Source organism: Microplitis demolitor, chromosome 1 (genome assembly GCF_026212275.2).
Source record: "Microplitis demolitor isolate Queensland-Clemson2020A chromosome 1, iyMicDemo2.1a, whole genome shotgun sequence".
NCBI classification, from domain to species: Eukaryota; Metazoa; Arthropoda; class Insecta; order Hymenoptera; family Braconidae; genus Microplitis; species Microplitis demolitor.
This window is the reverse complement of record NC_068545.1, coordinates 16082973-16102051: the sequence shown is the minus strand read 5'-3', so window position 1 is coordinate 16102051 and position 19079 is coordinate 16082973. Positions and strand designations below refer to the sequence as shown.

General features: G+C 28.1%; 1 protein-coding gene across 2 annotated transcripts; it reads right to left on the bottom strand.

The window, feature by feature from the left end:
• Nucleotides 1-3695: 3695 nt before the first annotated feature.
• On the bottom strand, nt 3696-17857 carry LOC103575526 (transcription cofactor vestigial-like protein 4). 2 transcript variants are annotated; one of them, XM_008555354.1, is made up of 5 exons: nt 17655-17857; nt 16231-16408; nt 4388-4546; nt 3956-4165; nt 3696-3877 (listed from the first exon to the last, which is right to left on the bottom strand). In XM_008555354.1, the coding sequence occupies exons 2-5, from the start codon at nt 16286-16288 to the stop codon at nt 3798-3800; spliced, it is 507 nt and encodes a 168-aa protein (XP_008553576.1). In that variant the 5' UTR covers nt 16289-16408; nt 17655-17857; the 3' UTR covers nt 3696-3797. The 2 variants fall into 2 exon arrangements, with proteins under 2 accessions (XP_008553576.1, XP_008553577.1); XM_008555355.2 differs by lacking the exon at nt 17655-17857 and adding an exon at nt 17531-17597.
• Between the last annotated feature and the right edge of the window lie 1222 nt (nt 17858-19079).

The following is a 19079-nucleotide window of genomic DNA, read 5'->3' as shown; positions in this document are numbered from 1 at the left end:
GTAAGTTCTTAGTGATGCAGGGATGTGTGTGTCTCTATAAAGGGAAGAATAAAAAAATAAAGGAAGCTAGGTCTAATAAAAAAAAACCTCTTGCGCTAGTTAATTTTTTTGTTATCCATATAACAGCAGCATACAGGATATATGCGCAAAATTACGCTTGTCCTCTCGAATTCTCGCACGCGTACGGAAGGACATTCTGATTGTGAACATGTTGGAGGACACAAGAGAGAGCGGCTGGTGCTGGTGTAAGAGGAAAGAAGTGAAGAAGGGAATATAAGGGGGAAATGAAGCATTGTATAAAAAAGAATTGGGTAGGAAGAACGTTTTTTGAAGAAGGGGGTTTGCAACCCGGGGGCTCATGGCTTTTCTGGTGGTTCAAGGAAAGGGAGAATATACAAACTAGTATCACCACCACCATCATCATTCCCATCACCATCACATCACTACACAGCTATACTCTGCACCTTCACGTAACTTCTGTAAAGCAGTAAGAGTAGTTTGGAGACTCTCCGTTTTGTACTTTGGCCCGAATTGAACACTATTATAATAAAACAAAAAAAAAAATCGATATGCATGATTCACGCGAGCCCGAGTTCGTTGGGGAGCGGAAGAAGGGGGTAACAAGGGGGTAAAGAGGGGAAAGCGGACCACGCTACTTCTCCCCTTCGTGGTACGATAGACTCCTGTATTCTGCCGTTTGATATATATACATATATATTTTTTTGTATGTATATTCCTGACCAAGGGGACCTTCAGAGAACAGCAGCACACGCGTAATTCTATACAGCAGCAGCAGCAGGAGGGGTATGTTCTCGCCATGCTACCCCCTCGGTCACTCGATCAGTCGTGTCCTGGGTACGATCCAGTAATAAACTTCGCCCGCATTACATCTGATTATACATTATTATTAATATATTAATTTTTATTAATGAATAATATTTATATAATTTATTAAAGTTAAATAAGTGTTGTACATGTCCTTGTTTATTACAAAATTCGAATATCACCGAACTACGAGCTTTTATGTCAACATTGTGCCGAAAAGACGCTTAATTTCATCAAAAGTGGATTAACGGGTTGCTTTGTCTATTTTTATCAGAACTATATTATTCTTTATCTTAAATTTTTTTATAATAATAAAATAAATCATTGATACACTTAAAGTAGTATAGTAACTTTGTTAATAATTTTAACTGCTAAATTCAAACATCACTTATCACTACAAGACTTACACGGAAAAATAAATGATACAATGGACAATAATGTCTTTGTTAATATAAATGTGAAAAGAAAACAAAAATTTTTTTGAATGTAAATTCTAGTGTAATGAAAGAAATATTAAATGAACCCCCGAGTGTATCAGTATTGATTATATTTTATCATTTAGTTTGTTTGTACTTTTTTTTTCTGCAACGATAAGTATGAATTTCATTATTATGTAAATTAATAATAATTTATAGCAATATTTATAGTTTCAATAAATTGCTTGGAGTGTGAATTTAAAACCAAACGTAGATTGTAAAAGAATTGAAGGTTGGGGATGAAAAAGTGAAGTGAGCGCAAAATACGTATTATATGTATAAAGGTGGTGGTAGTAAGAGATTTCGATGCAAGGCTAAACGGAGTCGTGACGCTTGTTATTTCATAATTTTTTTTTTTTAATCTTGATCTGGTTTTTTTCTATTTTTTCGTATATTTAAGATTTTTTATTTAAAATATTAACTTACACGTGCAGCCTTTCGAGTGAACATTCTGTAACAAGGAAAAAAAAAACGTGAAAACGATGCCGTGGCCTGTGGTCAACTGACTCTCGTACCGAAATAAGATACGCCTGGGACATAAATAATATATATGTATACACTAAAATAAAATATTATTGTTTTGCAATAAGTTGGAACAAAAATTATAATAACAAACATTTTGAATTGTTTTATTTATTAAATTATTATTATTATAATAATTTAACAAAACAAGTGAAATAAGAGATTGAAAGGCACAAGAAACAGAAAACAAGTTTTGTAGATTATTAAAAAATTTGTGTAAGTAAATGCATGTAAAAAAGCAAGGACAAAGAAATGAGACACTAGAGTAGATACAATGCATTGTAATTTCATTGTATGCTTTAAAATATAAATATTGTATGATGAGGTTGATACAAAGGATGGTTATGAAAAACTAGTATTAGATGGTGCGGGTGAAAAAGATAGAGAATAAGATGGAACCGGTAGGAGAACATGGCGACAGGGTAGGTGTAGTCTTACTTTGAACTGAGGTATGGGATTACCGTACTTATATTCAACTCTAATGCATATTAAGTTACCACTTTGCTTTACGGCAAGTGAACAGGCTGCCAGCATATAGGAAGCCATCTGAGCGCTCCTGAAACAGTCTCGTCCGTTCGTCTGAGCCCACCTATGTTGTTTGCTGTCATCTTAATCTGGTCTGTTTAAAACTTTTCACACATTTACTGTTTATATACGTCTCATTACCTTCGACTTATTTTTTATATTTTAATTTATCAAATTTGTACATTTTAATTGAATTTATTTAAATGATCATAGTCAGAATACACGGAAATTTGTGGTAGCCTGTGTGTCAAGTGTGATATAAAATTCAATGAAATAAATTTAGTGTTTTATAAATGTACTCTCTAAAAATGAATTAGTGAAATTATCTGCGACTTAGTGAATATAGTACATATTCATGTACTGAGAATCAACTATAAGTATTCCACTCGTTGAATTAGTGGTATACTTATAGATGGAGAAATAGTGACTATCCACTGATTCGCAGCGAATTTCATTAATTCATTTTCAGAGAGTAAATAGAATTATATTGCAGTAATTTTATATATATATATATATATATATATATATATATATATATATATATATATATATATATATATATATATATATATATATATATATATATATATATATATATATATATACATTATTTAATGACATAGAAATGGCAGAGGTACTGACTTCTGTGTGTGCTGGGTTTTAAATAAAATGTCCTAGCACCATTTGAAATCAGTACTGCTCCTCTTCGTTCTACCAACAAATATTAAATGACGTCAATAAATAAATATATAAAGGTTTGTATTTAGTTGATATATAATTTATTTTTATAAATACTAACCATTATCATTAATTCAATTGATCAAATCGTATAAATTTTTGAGTAATGATAATTATATAATATAACATATTTAATTTAAAATATTCACAAATTATACTTTTGTTAAGCAATAAACTTATATATTGACAATTAATGCACACAAAATTGTAAATATAAGATAATAATAAAGCTTAAGGAATTGATAATCCCATAATAAATAATAATTAAAATTAATAAAATAAAATGTTTCCTACGACAATGACTGTGGTGATGTGATAATTCTGACCGAATAAATTATTTACAATTAAAATTAACTCATTAACAATATCTCGTATCTTTTGTCTTATTAAAATTATTTCTTCCGTACTATATTTAAATATTCAACTATAATATTATCAGTTTAATTGTAGATAAAATCCAATGAGTACGATAATTTAAAAAAAAAATGTTTTCTTTTAAATTTCTACTTGGAAGCCATCTGGTAAGAATTACCAAAATACTTATTTATATTATATATATATATATATATATATATATATATATATATATATATATATATATATATATATATATAATAGTTAGCGACTAATGGAATTGCGACACGTAAAAAAATGATATAGTAGTGAGCAATCATTTATAATTTATGTTGACTTTATTACTATTCCATAACGTTATGTTGATTCTTTGCTTGGACGAGTTGCTTTTAACCTTGTCCAAGTTTCACCCAGTGCTTTAGCAAAATGATCATCCACTGTAAAACAATAATAATCATAAATATTTATCTGTTTAAGGTAATTAAATCATACATAGTTAAATTAATAAAACTTACCGCTTAGACCTGTTTCTTTATCTGTGTTGAGAGATGAACCATTGAAAACTGCAGCATATTCTTCAAGGCCTAAAGATCTTTTAAAATGTTCATCTATAGCTGGATCACTTACAATACCCGAACTTCTAATTCCAGTTCGTTGACCACCTATCGCTGCTGAAGGTGTTGCTGTTGGTGTTGGTGTTACTGCGGTATCTTCAATCGTCGTTCCTAAATCAAAATTATAATGACATTAACTTGACCTCTACATATTTATAACGAAATGGAATAAAAATTTTTATGAACAATTATGAATGGGTTTAAAATAATTAAATAACATATTTTAATACTTCGCGTTCGATCTTGAAAAATTAATATTATATGTAGAAAGAATTATTTACTATAAAATTTATAATTGGTCAAAAATTAAAAAAAAATTTAAAGATTGCATACCAGGTTGAGGTGCAGCTGGAACAATAACGCTGGGTCGATTGTGATGTACCCTAGCAGCCGACATGTCGAGGGCCTCGCTCTGAATAGGGTCCTTCCTACGTTCCTTTCGCCACGCGCTACTTGGCTTTCTATGCAGACTCGTTGTTTTTGGACGTTCTTCTAAAAAGAAAAAAAAAAGACCTTTATTAATCTCAATTTCTTGTTACATTCTTATTTATATTCAAATTGATGATACCATTTTAATTAAATTCATTTTTTATTAATAATATTGTGTTGCTCTAGTAGATAAAGATTTCTGAGAATTTAAAATAAATAAAATAAGAAAAAAAAAAGACGATTAAAATTTTCGAATATTCATGATGAATAGAAAAACAAAATTAAATAGAAAAAAACAAAAACAAAAAATGATTGGAGTGATTAAGCTGAGGGTGGAGTAAGGGAGAGGGTTAAGACTTTGAAAGGCAACGTTCAGTTCCCAGGACGATGAGACAGGAAGTGCCTAATAGCCGTGAGAGGATGCGCAGTGGGGCGGGAAACAGGTTTGGAAAAGGACTATGGAAACTGGAAAGATGAATGGAACGAAATAAGGTGGGCTTGTTATTTCTCCAGTCTCAATTAACTGTTTGACTCTCACAGGCTTATATTGCCGGAATATATTTGGTATAAATTCAACCTTTAATTTTGACAATTATTTTCCGTAGATTTTATCTTCAAAGCGTCTTCTACCTCAATATTAAACTTTATAAAACAATATTGTTATTGATATTATAAATTTATAAATGTTAATGGTTTAATAGTTAATACATACCAAAAATTTTATAAGAAAATTCAAAATTTTTTACATCTATATCAACCCAAGGTTGCCACAAACATATTGTTCTAGATGCCATTCTCATTCGTACACGTTTTGATATCTCAAGAGACTGCATTATTTTGATTATCGAATATTTAAAAAAAAATAACTCAAATAATTAAAACTCAATTACACTAAAATAGCTTCAATACTTATTAAATCACTGTGTATATAATTATTAGAAAACAAAATAAAAATAAAAAAAAAGAAAAAAAAAAAACGTAAATAATACAATAGATATGAATGTGAAGCTATTCTACACATTCGTTGTGAAGTCTTGGTGGTTTAACGTCGAAAGAACAAAAAACCACAAGCATTATATACACAACACAAGAGTCCTTTTATCAAACTGCACGTAATAATACTCAGTAAACCGTTGATTACGCAAGGGTAAAGAACAATTGGGTGACGTGAAATAGAAAAAAAAAAAAATAAGTAAATAAATAATAAGAATAAATAAATAAATAAATAAGAAACAAAAATGAGGGTAGAAAAAAATCAAGATAGAGGTTTAAATTTGAATAGTGCCGTTGTTTCGTGAATGGCTTCTTACGACTGTCTTAAACGTTCATTCATTCATCTTGAACGCGGTCTCATCTGCTTCAGTAGACTTGTTGCCCCACCTCGCGATCACCCCTTCCTATTCTTTATTCAAACGCGGCCCTTTTATACGTTCTTGCCACCGCGATCTAACTCAGGTAGATAAAGTTAAGATTCTAGTAAAACTATCATATACATTAATCGGATTCTTATTACACACATGTTAACTTTTGAACATTAAGCATATTTTTGTTTTTTATATATTTAATTTTAAATAATAAGAATAAAATCAAATATCAACAAATTTAAATAAAATATTGAATAGTTTTTTTCAGCGAATAAAAATGTAAATTTAGTCGTTACTGTCCAAGTAATTGCTACTGTGCATACCTGGAATCTCTGACTTATACATTATTAATATATACTTGGAAGTACATTGATTTGTTTTAGTACTAAGTAGATATGATACATTTATTCTTTTTATTCCAGAAAATTTATGAAAATTTATTTGAATTTTAACATTAATTTAATTGTTTCAAGTTCTTGTTGTTAATATTTTCAAGTAATTATTTTTAAATTATAAGACATTATATATTTTTAAGTTTGTGACCTAATTTTTACAAATTGTATTACATATCAATTTACTTTATCAACTCAGTATATTATAGTTCAATAATGCTTGATTAAATACAATTATAAATTACAATAAATCATAATTATTTTTTTTTATTTTGTGAATAATTTTGATATAAGGTAAAGTACCCAGTACTTGAACACTTCTAAAAATGGGACCAGTAGTTGAACAGACTTTTAGAATTGTTATTGTACAAAATCCGTATATATATTATGAGTAATATGCGCATGTTATAATTATTTCATGGTACAGTAATTGATTTCTGTAAGTTGTTCCAATTATAAATAAAAAAAATTATATATTTTTTAACTTTAAAGTTGCCATGTCGAGAATAGCCGATAGATGCTATTTTTTGCATGAAAAAGATGCTATACTGTAAGCTGAACAATCAGTAAAAAAAAAGACATATCATCATTTTAAGTAAACAAAATTGTACCACCCAATGAAATAGTCTTTTCTAAATACTATATATTTTTTGCAAAGACATAAACTAAAGTTTTTATATTAAATTTTAGCGTCTAACTATACCTCCCAATGTTCAAAGCGGTACCCAAAACTTGAACAAGATGGTATTACATGTTCAAGTATTGGGTCCATGTAATTTTCATAGCAGCAGTAGGTGAACAGCGTGAAATGTATTCTAGTGCAATAACAAATAATTAAATTTAATTATTTATTTTTTAAAAAAGACATATGAAAATAAAGTATGAGTGATTCATCAACAATTAGTGTAATAATTTTAAGTGATTTCGTGTGAAAACGTATCTATCTCATCAAAATAAATTTTTATTATTTTCTAACCAAAAAAAGTTCACAACATATAGGTAAGATGAAAATTATGAATACATGGAAAGAAAATTATTGGGATGGTTCCCATAATTATGTGAAATTCTTTCCTATTCCAGTATAGGAATTACGACCATAAATTATGGAAGCAGTTCCTATTATTATAGGAATGTTTCCCATAATTATAGAAATAGTTCCTATAATTATGGGAATGCTACCCATACCATTATGGGAATGGTCACTATAATTATAGGAATGGTTTCTATAACTTACAGGAAGACTTCCTATAATACTATGGGAATCATTCCCATAATATATAGGAACTATTCCTATAAATTATACGATCCATTCCCATAAATTATAGTAACAATTCATATAACATTATAGGAATGGTTCCCATAATAGTATGGGAACGATTCCTATAATATTATGGGAATGGTTCCCATATTGGTATAGGAACTATTCCCATACCATTATGGAAATGGTTCCCATAATGGTATGGGAATTGTACCCAGACTAATATAGGGATGGTTCTAATAATGTATAGGAACCATCCCTATAATAGTATGGTTACAGTTCCTATACCATTATGGGAACTAATCCCATAATGCATAGGAACACTTCCCATAATTTTCTTTCCGTGTAACATTTATTTTTTAATAAAAAATAATCCGTTACAATTGGTAAAATTTACAATCAAGTTTGCTAAATATTAAATGAATAAATTCATTAGTAATAAAAAATGTAATTAAATAATTTAATACAAATATTTCTCATTTTTAAATGATCATATTAAGTATTCACAGTATTATTTTTAATATTATTTAATAATATGTTATAATTCTTTTGATATTTCAATAAAACGTTGAAAAATTTTGGTGTGCCCGGTTGCCATATATTTTATTAGTTCAACTACTACTCCCGGAGTGTTCAACTACTGCGGCTTGTCAGAGTTGATTGTTCAACAACTACTCCTTTCATAGTCTATCTTAAAAACGTTATCAAAATATAAATATTCAATTATCTGCGTTATTTTGTGCTTCAATCGATTCAAAATTATTTATATTTTCATGAAAATCACCAATTTGAACTAATAATTACAAATAATTACTAATAATTACAAGGTCAAATACGTTTTACTTTGAAACCTGTTCAACTACTGGGTACTTTACCTTATGGATAATTGTTGTCGCGAAGAGCCGGTCGAAACAGATGAGAGTATAGAAACATGCCGAGTATTTAACGAACCACACAAGTGATAATATCATTGCATTGTATAATTGACAGAAATGAAAGTGACTTGAAAATATCAAAAGAATCTCGGGAGAAATTGTAAGGTGAGTAAATACTTTGTAAAACTATTTTTTGATACTACTAACTGCATAAAATGTGTGAATTTTTTTTTTATTAAAAGCTGCGGTAGCTGCTCGCATCAAATTCAAGTTTATGATTTAGTGGGATAAATTATCGTTTTTTATTATGTCAGATCTGATTATGCGTTTAGCTAACAATTACATCTCACTCACTTTCAACTCAAAAAATTTATTTAATTAAGTTGACTTTAAATATAAAATAACCATTAATGATGTTAATTTCGGGTAAGGTAAAATACTAATTAAAAGATGTACGCTTATAGTATTTCTGCAGCAGACATTTAATGCATAAGTATAGTAGAAATTTTTTTTTTTTCAACTTCTAGTGACTTAGTCTAGATATTTTTGATATTCCTTCGTGTCGATATAAAAGAATTTAATTAATGACTAAAAATCATTATGATCAATTAAGAAAAAAGAAAAAAAAATTCATTACAGATAAAAATATTGTTTACAATACCGGTACCGAAAGTTTAAATTTCTATCAGAGGGATCATTCTGTTTAGAAGGAAGAAAGTCGTTTTTTTCTTTTATGAGAAAACAAATGATAAAAATTAGTGCACCATTCTTTTCACAAAAAGGCAAAAATTTTAACTTTCAGGTACAGATCTGATGAAAAATAGTATACATACTACGAAGGAAGGTAGGATGTCCCAATCCACGTATTTACCAACCTCACCTTCGACTCGATCAGACAATTGTACACGCGGGTTGGAATGCCCTACTTTTCGCCCTTGTTGACCCTGCGAGGCAGCCCTAAAACTTCTCGCTGTTTTCGAGCTCAAGGAGCTTGAAAACATCATTGTGAATATATTTTCGAGCTCTTCGAGCCTCGAAGCTTTTTGAGCCCTTAATATTAATAAAAAGAGGTGTATCATCGCAATTTTTGATTTTCTTTTAATGGGCGGGTTTTGGTCTCATAACTCTCAAACAATCGAGATAAACGAAGTTGATTTGGATATATTTCTTGTAGGAAATTGAATGCTTTACAAAAAAGGTCAAATTGAAATTTTCCGTCAAATGAACCGATTCCTTATAATCATGCCTTGAACATTGGTATGATTTTACAATTTAATTGTTCAACTTTAAAATTTTGTAATTAATGAACTGAGAGAAAAGTGCATGGTTGTGGTAACTAGAAAGGGATGAGTATGAAAAAATAGTAATCTTAACTAATATTTCTAGACTTTTGTACACTCAGAGAAAAGTCGATAGTCATGTTAACTAAAAAGCTTCAACTATTTAAAATTAATTCCTAATACTATTTTTGATAGTAATATTAACTATTCATTAATTTCTGAAACATAATAAAATTTATTGATACTACTAAAATTTGATAGTGGTTAAAATTTTTTATCGCAACTACTGAAATGTAGTTAAAATTACATAAATTTTAAGTAATTACAGCAACTTTTTCGTTAGTTCAAGTAACTAAAAAATTGTTTCAATGGTAAGTGTTGATTCATAGTTAATATTAAATAATTATTCTAACTATCGAGTTAATTGCTAAAACTAAAATTTTTTCGTTAAAGCTTTATTGCACTATAATTTTATAGTTAATTTAACTAAACGAATTGGTATTAATGAAACAAAACAACGTAGCATTATGAATTGTTTGATTACAATTATTATAAGTAAACTAATGATTGCTCATAACTATATTAACTATAAAAATGTAAAAAAGAACTACAACTCGGTTGTTGCTTCAATTATTTTACAATGATTCATCTGAACAAAAATTGACGTTTGCACGATTTATTTATTTAGTGATTGAATACTTATTTAAAGCGTCAGAATTGATACTAATTTTTTTTTCATGGCAGCTGAAAATTTTTTCTTTTTACTGCAAATATTAAAAAAAAAGTTTATTTAACGTATTTAAGTTCCCAAAAACTTACTATTTCCTTAAGTACCCCGTTTTGCCCCTCTCTTCTCCATATATTAGACTGTGAAAAATAAAATCTATATTTTTTTTTTAGTTCCATACGAAAATTTTGTTGTATGTAACAAAACAAAAATTTAAGAACTTTTTTGTAGATGATTTTATTATCCATCAAATGATGTTATTCGATTATTTTTAAACTGTATAATTCAACAGTTACAAGTTTTTAAAATTAATTGTTTGGAAAAAAATCACAATTTCCGTGAAAAACGGATGAAAATTCTTTTGTGTCGCATTAAACTGAATCGAAAATTGTTGTCTTTGATTATTATATCCGCCGAATGACGGATTTCATCTGTAAAAACAGTGCAGTGAGTATGTACTTATTGTAGTAAAAAATTTTAAGGTCAAAATATTTAGCTTGTATCTAAGCGGCACAAAATAAAGTCTTTAACTTCATATTTAATTTAAATCAACAATGAATACTTGTTGATATCTTGTTCAATTTAATTTAACAAAAATCTAATGATTTCTTTAGGTGTGCTTTCTGCAAAACTTATTTCGTGAATTAAACTGAATTATTTACTTTATCGAAAATTTTTTGGAACCAAAAAATGTTTGTTGAATTGACAAAAAGAACTCAAATTTCTCGGAATAAGTACTATTTTTTTAACGCAAGAATTTTCGTATGCTCCAACTAAGAAAAAATATTGGTTAAACCGAGAGAAAAATTTCTTGGGAGAAAAAATATACATAGAGAATGAAGGAGTCGTCGGTACTAGACAACGGCAATGGGAATAGTTCGGTGCTCGCCACTAGATAGCGCCTACCTTCTGAGGGGTCCCTGTTAAGAAACTTATTTCAGAAGTAATATATTCTAAACTTGAGGACGACTCTGGTACCGAACTCCCCTGTTGTACGGCCGAGTATCAAGTACCTTTTTTGATGCTCAACATTTTTGGAATTTTGTATTATGCATAAATGACTTGATATAATAACTTTATTAATAATATTATATTGAAAGTAATAAATATATTACTAGACAACAAGACTCATTTTTTTTCATCCATTTAATTTAATATTACTAGTTGATTTAAATATGAACTTAGAACAGAATAAAAGTTATAGATACTATGCATATAATCTTCTAATCGTGATAACTAAAATTTTTGTTCACTTGATCACAAATGTGTAGTTTACCTGACTTATACACTAGATTTGTATCAATTATATGAAAGTAATAACATTAATAAATATTTAATATTACCAACAATTATTACTTTATGTTTAACAATACTTAAATTTTGATGCTTTTCTATAAAATACTTATAGTAAATAAAGCTACTAGAATTAAGTTATGAAAATAACAAAGTTTTTATTTCATAAACATTTTTAAATTAGTTACGTTAACATTTGATATGACTGATTATACTAAAAAATACTTATCTTGACTATTTTCCCATTGATATAATAACTATAAATGATTATTGTAGATATTATGACTAAATAGTTGAAGCGTTATTTTACTACAATCATATAGTTAATTTTACTGATTTTTTCTCTCAGTGTACTATATCATAGTGTCCAGATCTATTTGAAAGTAGTAGTATCAATATCAACTAAGCATTACTAACATTTTTTGTTTTGTTATGGTACATACTTAGTATTATTTCTCAGAACTTATACTTCAGCAATAATAACAATTCTTTTTTAGTTTATCCTTACAAATAAAGAATGTATCAGTGAATATTTTAATTTGTTTATTATTCAATAGTTCCTATAACTACTTTTAATAGTCAACACAACTACTCTGACAATTTAGTCATCGTATTTCACTATACATAAATAGTTTAGTAATATATATTAGGGTGGGCCAAAAAAATCAAATATTGTTTTTTTTTTTCATTTTATACTCTGAAAAATAGGTAGGTAGACACCTTAAAAAAATTCTCTCCAAGTATGAGCTCTTAATTTCAATAAAAAAGTCCTCCGCCTTTCATTTCTTTATTTTTTCCTTATTTTTCTTAATTGCTAATCCACCATGTATATAGGCAAGAATTGCCTGTCACATGGTATACAGTGTTTACTCAGCTCATTTTTCCTATACCCGGTTGGTTGTGCGGCTGTGGCCCGACTTGTGCTTGTACAGTACTGCATCATTACGGTGATGCACTGCTACCTCCCTTATGCAATGGAGGAGTAGTAGCGTAGGGAAACCACAGAGAAAACCTAGCCTGTACAGTTTTGGATTGAGTGAAGTTCCAGTGATCGATAAAATTCCCATTTTACCGATCACTGGATCTTCATCCCGCACCTAACGGTCAGAGACCTCCGTTCGAACCCGACGCGTTGCTAAACGGTCACCCAGCCAAGTAATAATCCTGCCCGATGCTACTTAACTTTGATGATCGCCCAAGCCACAAGCGTGTCGAACGGCGGCCTCAGCCGCTTTATTTTTTCCTTATTATTAGAAGAAAAAATTCATATCTCGGTATTTACTATTTTGAAAAAATATTTCGTATCATATATTTATACGAAATTGAATTCTCTACAAAAAAAGATCTCTTACAATTTTTTTGTAAACCTCACCGTTCAAAAGTTATTAAAAGTTGAAGTTTGATTATTTTCAAGCAGATTTCTTTTTAGTAGATTTTATAAAAATCTAATCGTTGTATTTGTCCTCATGACACAACTTTACAAAAATTTTAACATTTTCTATCTATTTGAGTCAAGTAGGTTCCAAAAATACTATTAGTGAAAAAGTTTATATATGTATTTTTATATATATATTAGGGTGCTTCGTTTCCGGCGAAAATATTTTTTTCGTTGCTTATCAAGCAAAATATTGTTTTTTATGCTAAAACAAAAATTCCTGCCAAGTTAAAATAAGATATCAATTGTCATTTTTTTTTAATATTATATTTTTCAAATTATTAAAATTACTATAACTCAGAAAGTATGGACTTTAGCGACTTGACTCATAGGACGTTTTTCAAAGAGAATAAAATTTCCTACAAAATTCCTTTTAACATTTTCAGTGTACTTTCATTGGTTTACGTTCTGCAAGCCAATATAGGTCAATTTCATAGGAAAAATGCCTTCCGCAGCGGATACAAGTGAAACAGCTGGGATTACAGCTAAGTTACTGTGGGCACTTTTGAAGAACACCAAATGCCCTTTAATTTGCGACCAAAACCGCGTTGATATCATAAAACGCAGCTGAGTATTAGAAACTTAAAAAAAAAATAATTTAATTTACATGTATTTTAGAAGGGAAATCTTTGAAATCAAATGGAAAGTACTTAGGATTGGAAGTAAGAGCTCAAACTTGGCAAGAATTTTTGTTTTAGCATAAAAAACAATATTTTGCTTGATGAGCAATAAAAAAAATACTTTTGCCGGAAACGGAGCACCCTAATATATATATATACGATATAACACCCGGTTTTCCCACGATGGCGTTCACAATTCTACACCGATCTTAATGAAATTTTTTATACATATTTTTTAGCTAAAAATCTAGGTTCAGTTCGCAGATGAGCTAAATTGGCCAAAAAGTTCAGAAGTTATAGCCCCTTAAAGATTTTTCAAAAAATTCAACTTTTCTTGACTTATCTTTAAATAACTTTTGATCCTAAAGAAATAATCTATTTTTGGTGATTGAATCTTTAAGTTCATTCGATTAGCCTTAATTTAAGCTATGTTGCTTACTCTTTAGATAATTTTTTTTAATACTTTGATGAATTTCAAAATTTTTAGAAAAATAGAAAAAAACATTTTTTTTATTTTCTCATTTAATAACTTTCAAGTAATACGTAAGTGTTGAATCTTGTTAATATTTTTATGTAGCTTATCTAATGAGCTTCATATTTCAATACTATTTTTTTATATTCAATGAAAATTACCTATTTATTTATTGAAATTTCGCTGTTGCATTCGTTCTTCCACTTTTTAATAAATTCATGTAACTGTTTCAATTCTGATTACTGCCGTGTAACACTTTTAAAATCTCAACATTAAAGTATACATAAAGTATTTTTTTCAAAATTGACAAGCATAAATATAATTGATCTTATAAGCTTTAGATGAACCTTTAGACGCTACCGTCTACCTTCCAAATTCAAATAATTAAATAAAAAATGAAAAATCTACTTCCATTTCGGCTGCCGAATGACCTTTTTTCTTATGAATTTTATAACTCGTCACAAAAAAATTATTATGATACGCGCACTTCACGGCTTTATAGGAAGTTCACTGCTTTACAAAAATGGTATCTTATGATTTGTCGATTAAATTAACCGTTTAAAAGATATTCATCATCAAATTTTAATGCACACTAATTTTAACAGTTTTTGATTAATAATTCGAACAATTTCAATTTACTTTATGAGTTTTAAACTCGAGTACCCGTCATAAGCCCAGCCCATACAGTTGAAAATTTTGCGTTCTTGTGTATAAAAATTCAATGGTTGAATATTTTGTGTCAATTATTTGACACCGTCGAGTGTAAATTTAACTAAATTTGAATTTGCTGTCTGAGGTTAACGAGTTTTTTGTGTTAATAAATTTATGAGTAATCTATACAACACATTTTTTGTGTTAACTCAAATTTAACACAAAGTAACGGTTGACTGAATTCCGAGAATTTATACGGCGTGAAGCGAGGATTTATTACATATTATTTTTATTTGCTTAACACAAAAAAAGAACGTTTTACATTATACACAACATTTAATTTGTGTAGATACTAACACAAACATTGTGTTGATCAAATTTCATAACATACTGAAGAAGTAAAGTCAACATAAATTTTGTGTTGTTTGTCAGAGGACGCTTATTCTTCTCGCGTGCTTTGTCCAGAAGTGCAACAAAAATTTGCTTGTTAATCGAATAGTTTTGAATTATTTAATACGTGACTTTGAATTCTAGAATAAGAAAGATTTTCACTACTATGTCAGGTAAATATATATTGATTTATTTAAATTATTCAATTTTTATGTCACATAATATCCTTATAATAATTGAATTAATTATAATCATCCAACATAACCTATAGAATCATCATATTGCTTAAAAGTCTATCATTTAGTATTCTTCTGTGCATTATTGTTCGTGGCTTTTTTTTATTTATATTTTAAAGATTATTTTGTGAAAAATGAATAATTTTGAATAAATGAATACTTTATTTTCTATAGCATATTAGTTATCGTTATTTTCACCATCGCGACCATTATCATTATCATTATCATTATTATCATTATTATCATTATTATCATTATTATCATTATTATCATTATTATTATTATTATTATTATTATTATTATTATTATTATTATTATTATTATTATTATTATTATCATTATTATCATTATTATCATTATTATCATTATTATCATTATTATTATTATTATTATTATTATTATTATTATTATTATTATTATTTTAAGGAAGTAAAGTAAGGGAGTAAAAAACTCATCCTCCTTAATTTTGAGATTTTAATGAGTACAACAAAATATCAAAAAATGACGAAAATTAAAAATTTTAATTCTTAAAACCGTCCGATTTTGCGCGGAATGCCTCACATATATCTTAAAGAAACATTCCAAGAATGTAAATAATAAAATTATTTTAAAATGATTTAGTGTTAGGCTGACTTATTTGATTTAAGTATAATAATAATGAATAATAATGTTGTCAGACACAAATAATTTAGCAATTACTTAAAAAGAAAAAAAATATAACATAGCGAAATAAACATGATGTCAAAATACTGACCTTGCATCATCGTAGCTGCCCTAGACAGGACGTCCAACGCGCTTTCAACAGCGGACATAGTAGTGTGTGGTTGCGTTCTTCGTTTTTTGACAATATTTAAACTTGAGCAAATTCTTACATTTCCTCAAAAAAAATACTAATGTATTCGTAGCCAACGTTAAAATTGATTGGATAAATTCTGTCAAAAATAATGAAATATTACAGTTTATTTAATTTTTTCCGTATACATTTAATAAATTAACGTTATCATAATCAAAAAGTAGAGTAAGAGAATAAAAGTAGAGTGATAAGAAATAAATTTAAAAAACAAAAATTATAGAAGCAGTAGACAATAATTATCAGTTAAAAATGTAAACCGTTCAAGATTTAATTTGTTGCCGTAAACGACAGAGTACAAATAAAGTGAAATAGGAATTAAAAACGTGACATTGTCTATGGAATGCGGACCCCTCACCAAGAGACTCCCTCCCTCTTTTAACGTGTTATTGCTTCGCCTCTTGTATTGCCCCTCTACAACATTATATTCACAAACACCACATCGACATTCATAAATATTTCTTTCGAAATCAAACACTTATAATACACTTTCAAACATCACAATTTCATTCGTAATAATATAAACAACAGATTTTACTTCCTCTGGTTAAGTGCCTTGTCTTCCCGGTGCAAGATGATCCAGTTTCATTATTCATTTTATATTTTAATTTTGCGCTTTCATATATTATTTTCTCCATACTATGTATCTACGCTATTACTATATGTTTACTCATTGACATTTTAATATATTCAAGTCAATATTAATGTTGACAAATAAATAAAAATCATGTTTAAAATAATATTTCAAATATAATGAAATTCGCGCTTTTCAAAAGCAAACCAAGTTGATAATTACTCAAATTAAAAATTAAAAAATTATTTTTTTTATCTAAAACAATTATCAAGCGTCATAGCATTTAATTATTTAGTAGATGGACATTTTAAAATTAAAAGATTCTTATTACTTTCGGATTTATTGTTTTGAATTAAAAAATCAACGCATTACAATGATACAAACACACACACACACACACACACACACACACACACACAATCACGTGCTTCATTGTTTATAACGTAAAAAAAGTATTTATATGAACTATATATGAATATCAATAAATTATTTGAATAATTTAACAATTATGATTATTATTATATAAAAATCATAAATAACTAATATAATAAAAAAAAATATTTAAGAAAAAGTATAAAATGATTTAACTGGCTATAAATTGATACTAAAATAATTTTTCAAAAAGATAACCTGGGAAAGCACGTCTCTTGTCGGTACAAATCAATAAAGGAATGCGGCGTAGCTCTAAAAAAGGTAAGGCCTTGCATTCCAAAAGTAAAACGAAATGTCGGTTAAAATACATATTTCGACTTACCTACGCTGTATATTTAACAATGACACTTTTCAAAACACATTAATACTTGGTACAAATATTGTCTATCAGTATATAATTTAGTAATTGCAAACAAATTAATCCATTGGAATTGATGAAAATCCAGTGGTATGCGGGCGGACACACGGAGCACGAGCTGTCTGACACGAGAGGTATGTATCTACGAGTTCCCCACCAGTTTGCCACTTATACGTTACAATGGAATGTTTGGCATTTGCTATACTAACGCCCTCTTTAGTCAAACCTTTCAAGCTTTGCTCACTCGACTGGTGTGTTGTTTTGTAGTATGTAGAAATTGTATCCAATCTTGTGTAGTTATGAAGAATATATTTGTATACATAATGTTTAATATAAATGTTTATAAGGTAAAAGCTCCAATTATTGATACTGTAAAGAGTATTTTATATACTGTTAAAATTGTTTTGTATTTTCAAGGGTGATTGCCAATAAAATTTAATAATATTTATTAGTTTTACATGGACCGAGCAGAAAAATGCCTTTTAAAAAATATATGACCACTTTGCTCAAAAATTATTATAATAAATTAGATATTTTGTTTAACAAAATTATAATTTCTTGCTAAAAGAAAGTTGATGCTTATTTTTAGTAATTTATAATTTTTGTGTTAATAAAGGGAAAATAAATTATCGTTCAAATGGTATGAATTTAAATCTTATTGAGTATATTTGAACGAGTGTAAAATGTTTTCTACGTGAGTGAATCAGCTCGGATGGAGTAAGCATTAGCAGAACACATCTCATTGCTTCGCAAATATATGACAAAAATAGCAATTAATGATTTTTAATAGGAAAGAAATTTTTTTTTTTATTTTCAAAAATAAAAAAATAAAAATAGTAGACACGGAAGTCCCACGACTGGAACCACCTGAAAAGTTGTGGAATAGACAGTAGTTTGTTGTCACAAATTTTCAGAAAAATCCAAATATGCATGATTTTTAGAAAACGACTTTAAAGTTTTAAAACTCGAAAATATCGCGGAAAAACTTTTCCGAAAAATTATTGGTATTTTTTTTCTGAAAGTACACAGAAAAACGAAACTTTTTTATTCTTTGAGTTTTCTTATTTAAGCAATTTTTCAAAAAGATATAAGCAAAAAACCATGAGAAAAGCAGTTTTTTTGAAAATTCTATATCTTTTGAACCAATGATCAAAAAAATCTTAAAATTTAAAAGGATGAGTTTTTTGATGAATACTAAAATATATCAAAAAATGATGGAAATTAAAAACTAAAATTTAAAAAACCGTCCGATTTGGCGTAGAATGCCCCAAATACTTTTGAATACTTTGAATACTTTTGAATCACCCTTTTTATGGGCATTTTGGTATTGCAAATCGTTTTAAATCGCTTCTTTTAATAAGGGCAATTGACGATTTACGACGATTTGAA

Coding starts and splice junctions, on each gene's coding strand:
- LOC103575526 (XM_008555354.1), bottom strand. CDS start 16,288: ATGTCCGCTGTTGAAAGCGCGTTGGACGTCCTGTCTAGGGCAGCTACG. Junction 4,547..16,230: donor GGCAGCTACGATGATGCAAG/GTCAGTATTTTG, acceptor TTTTCTTTTTAG/AAGAACGTCCAAAAACAACG. Junction 3,878..3,955: donor TAAAGAAACAGGTCTAAGCG/GTAAGTTTTATT, acceptor ATTGTTTTACAG/TGGATGATCATTTTGCTAAA.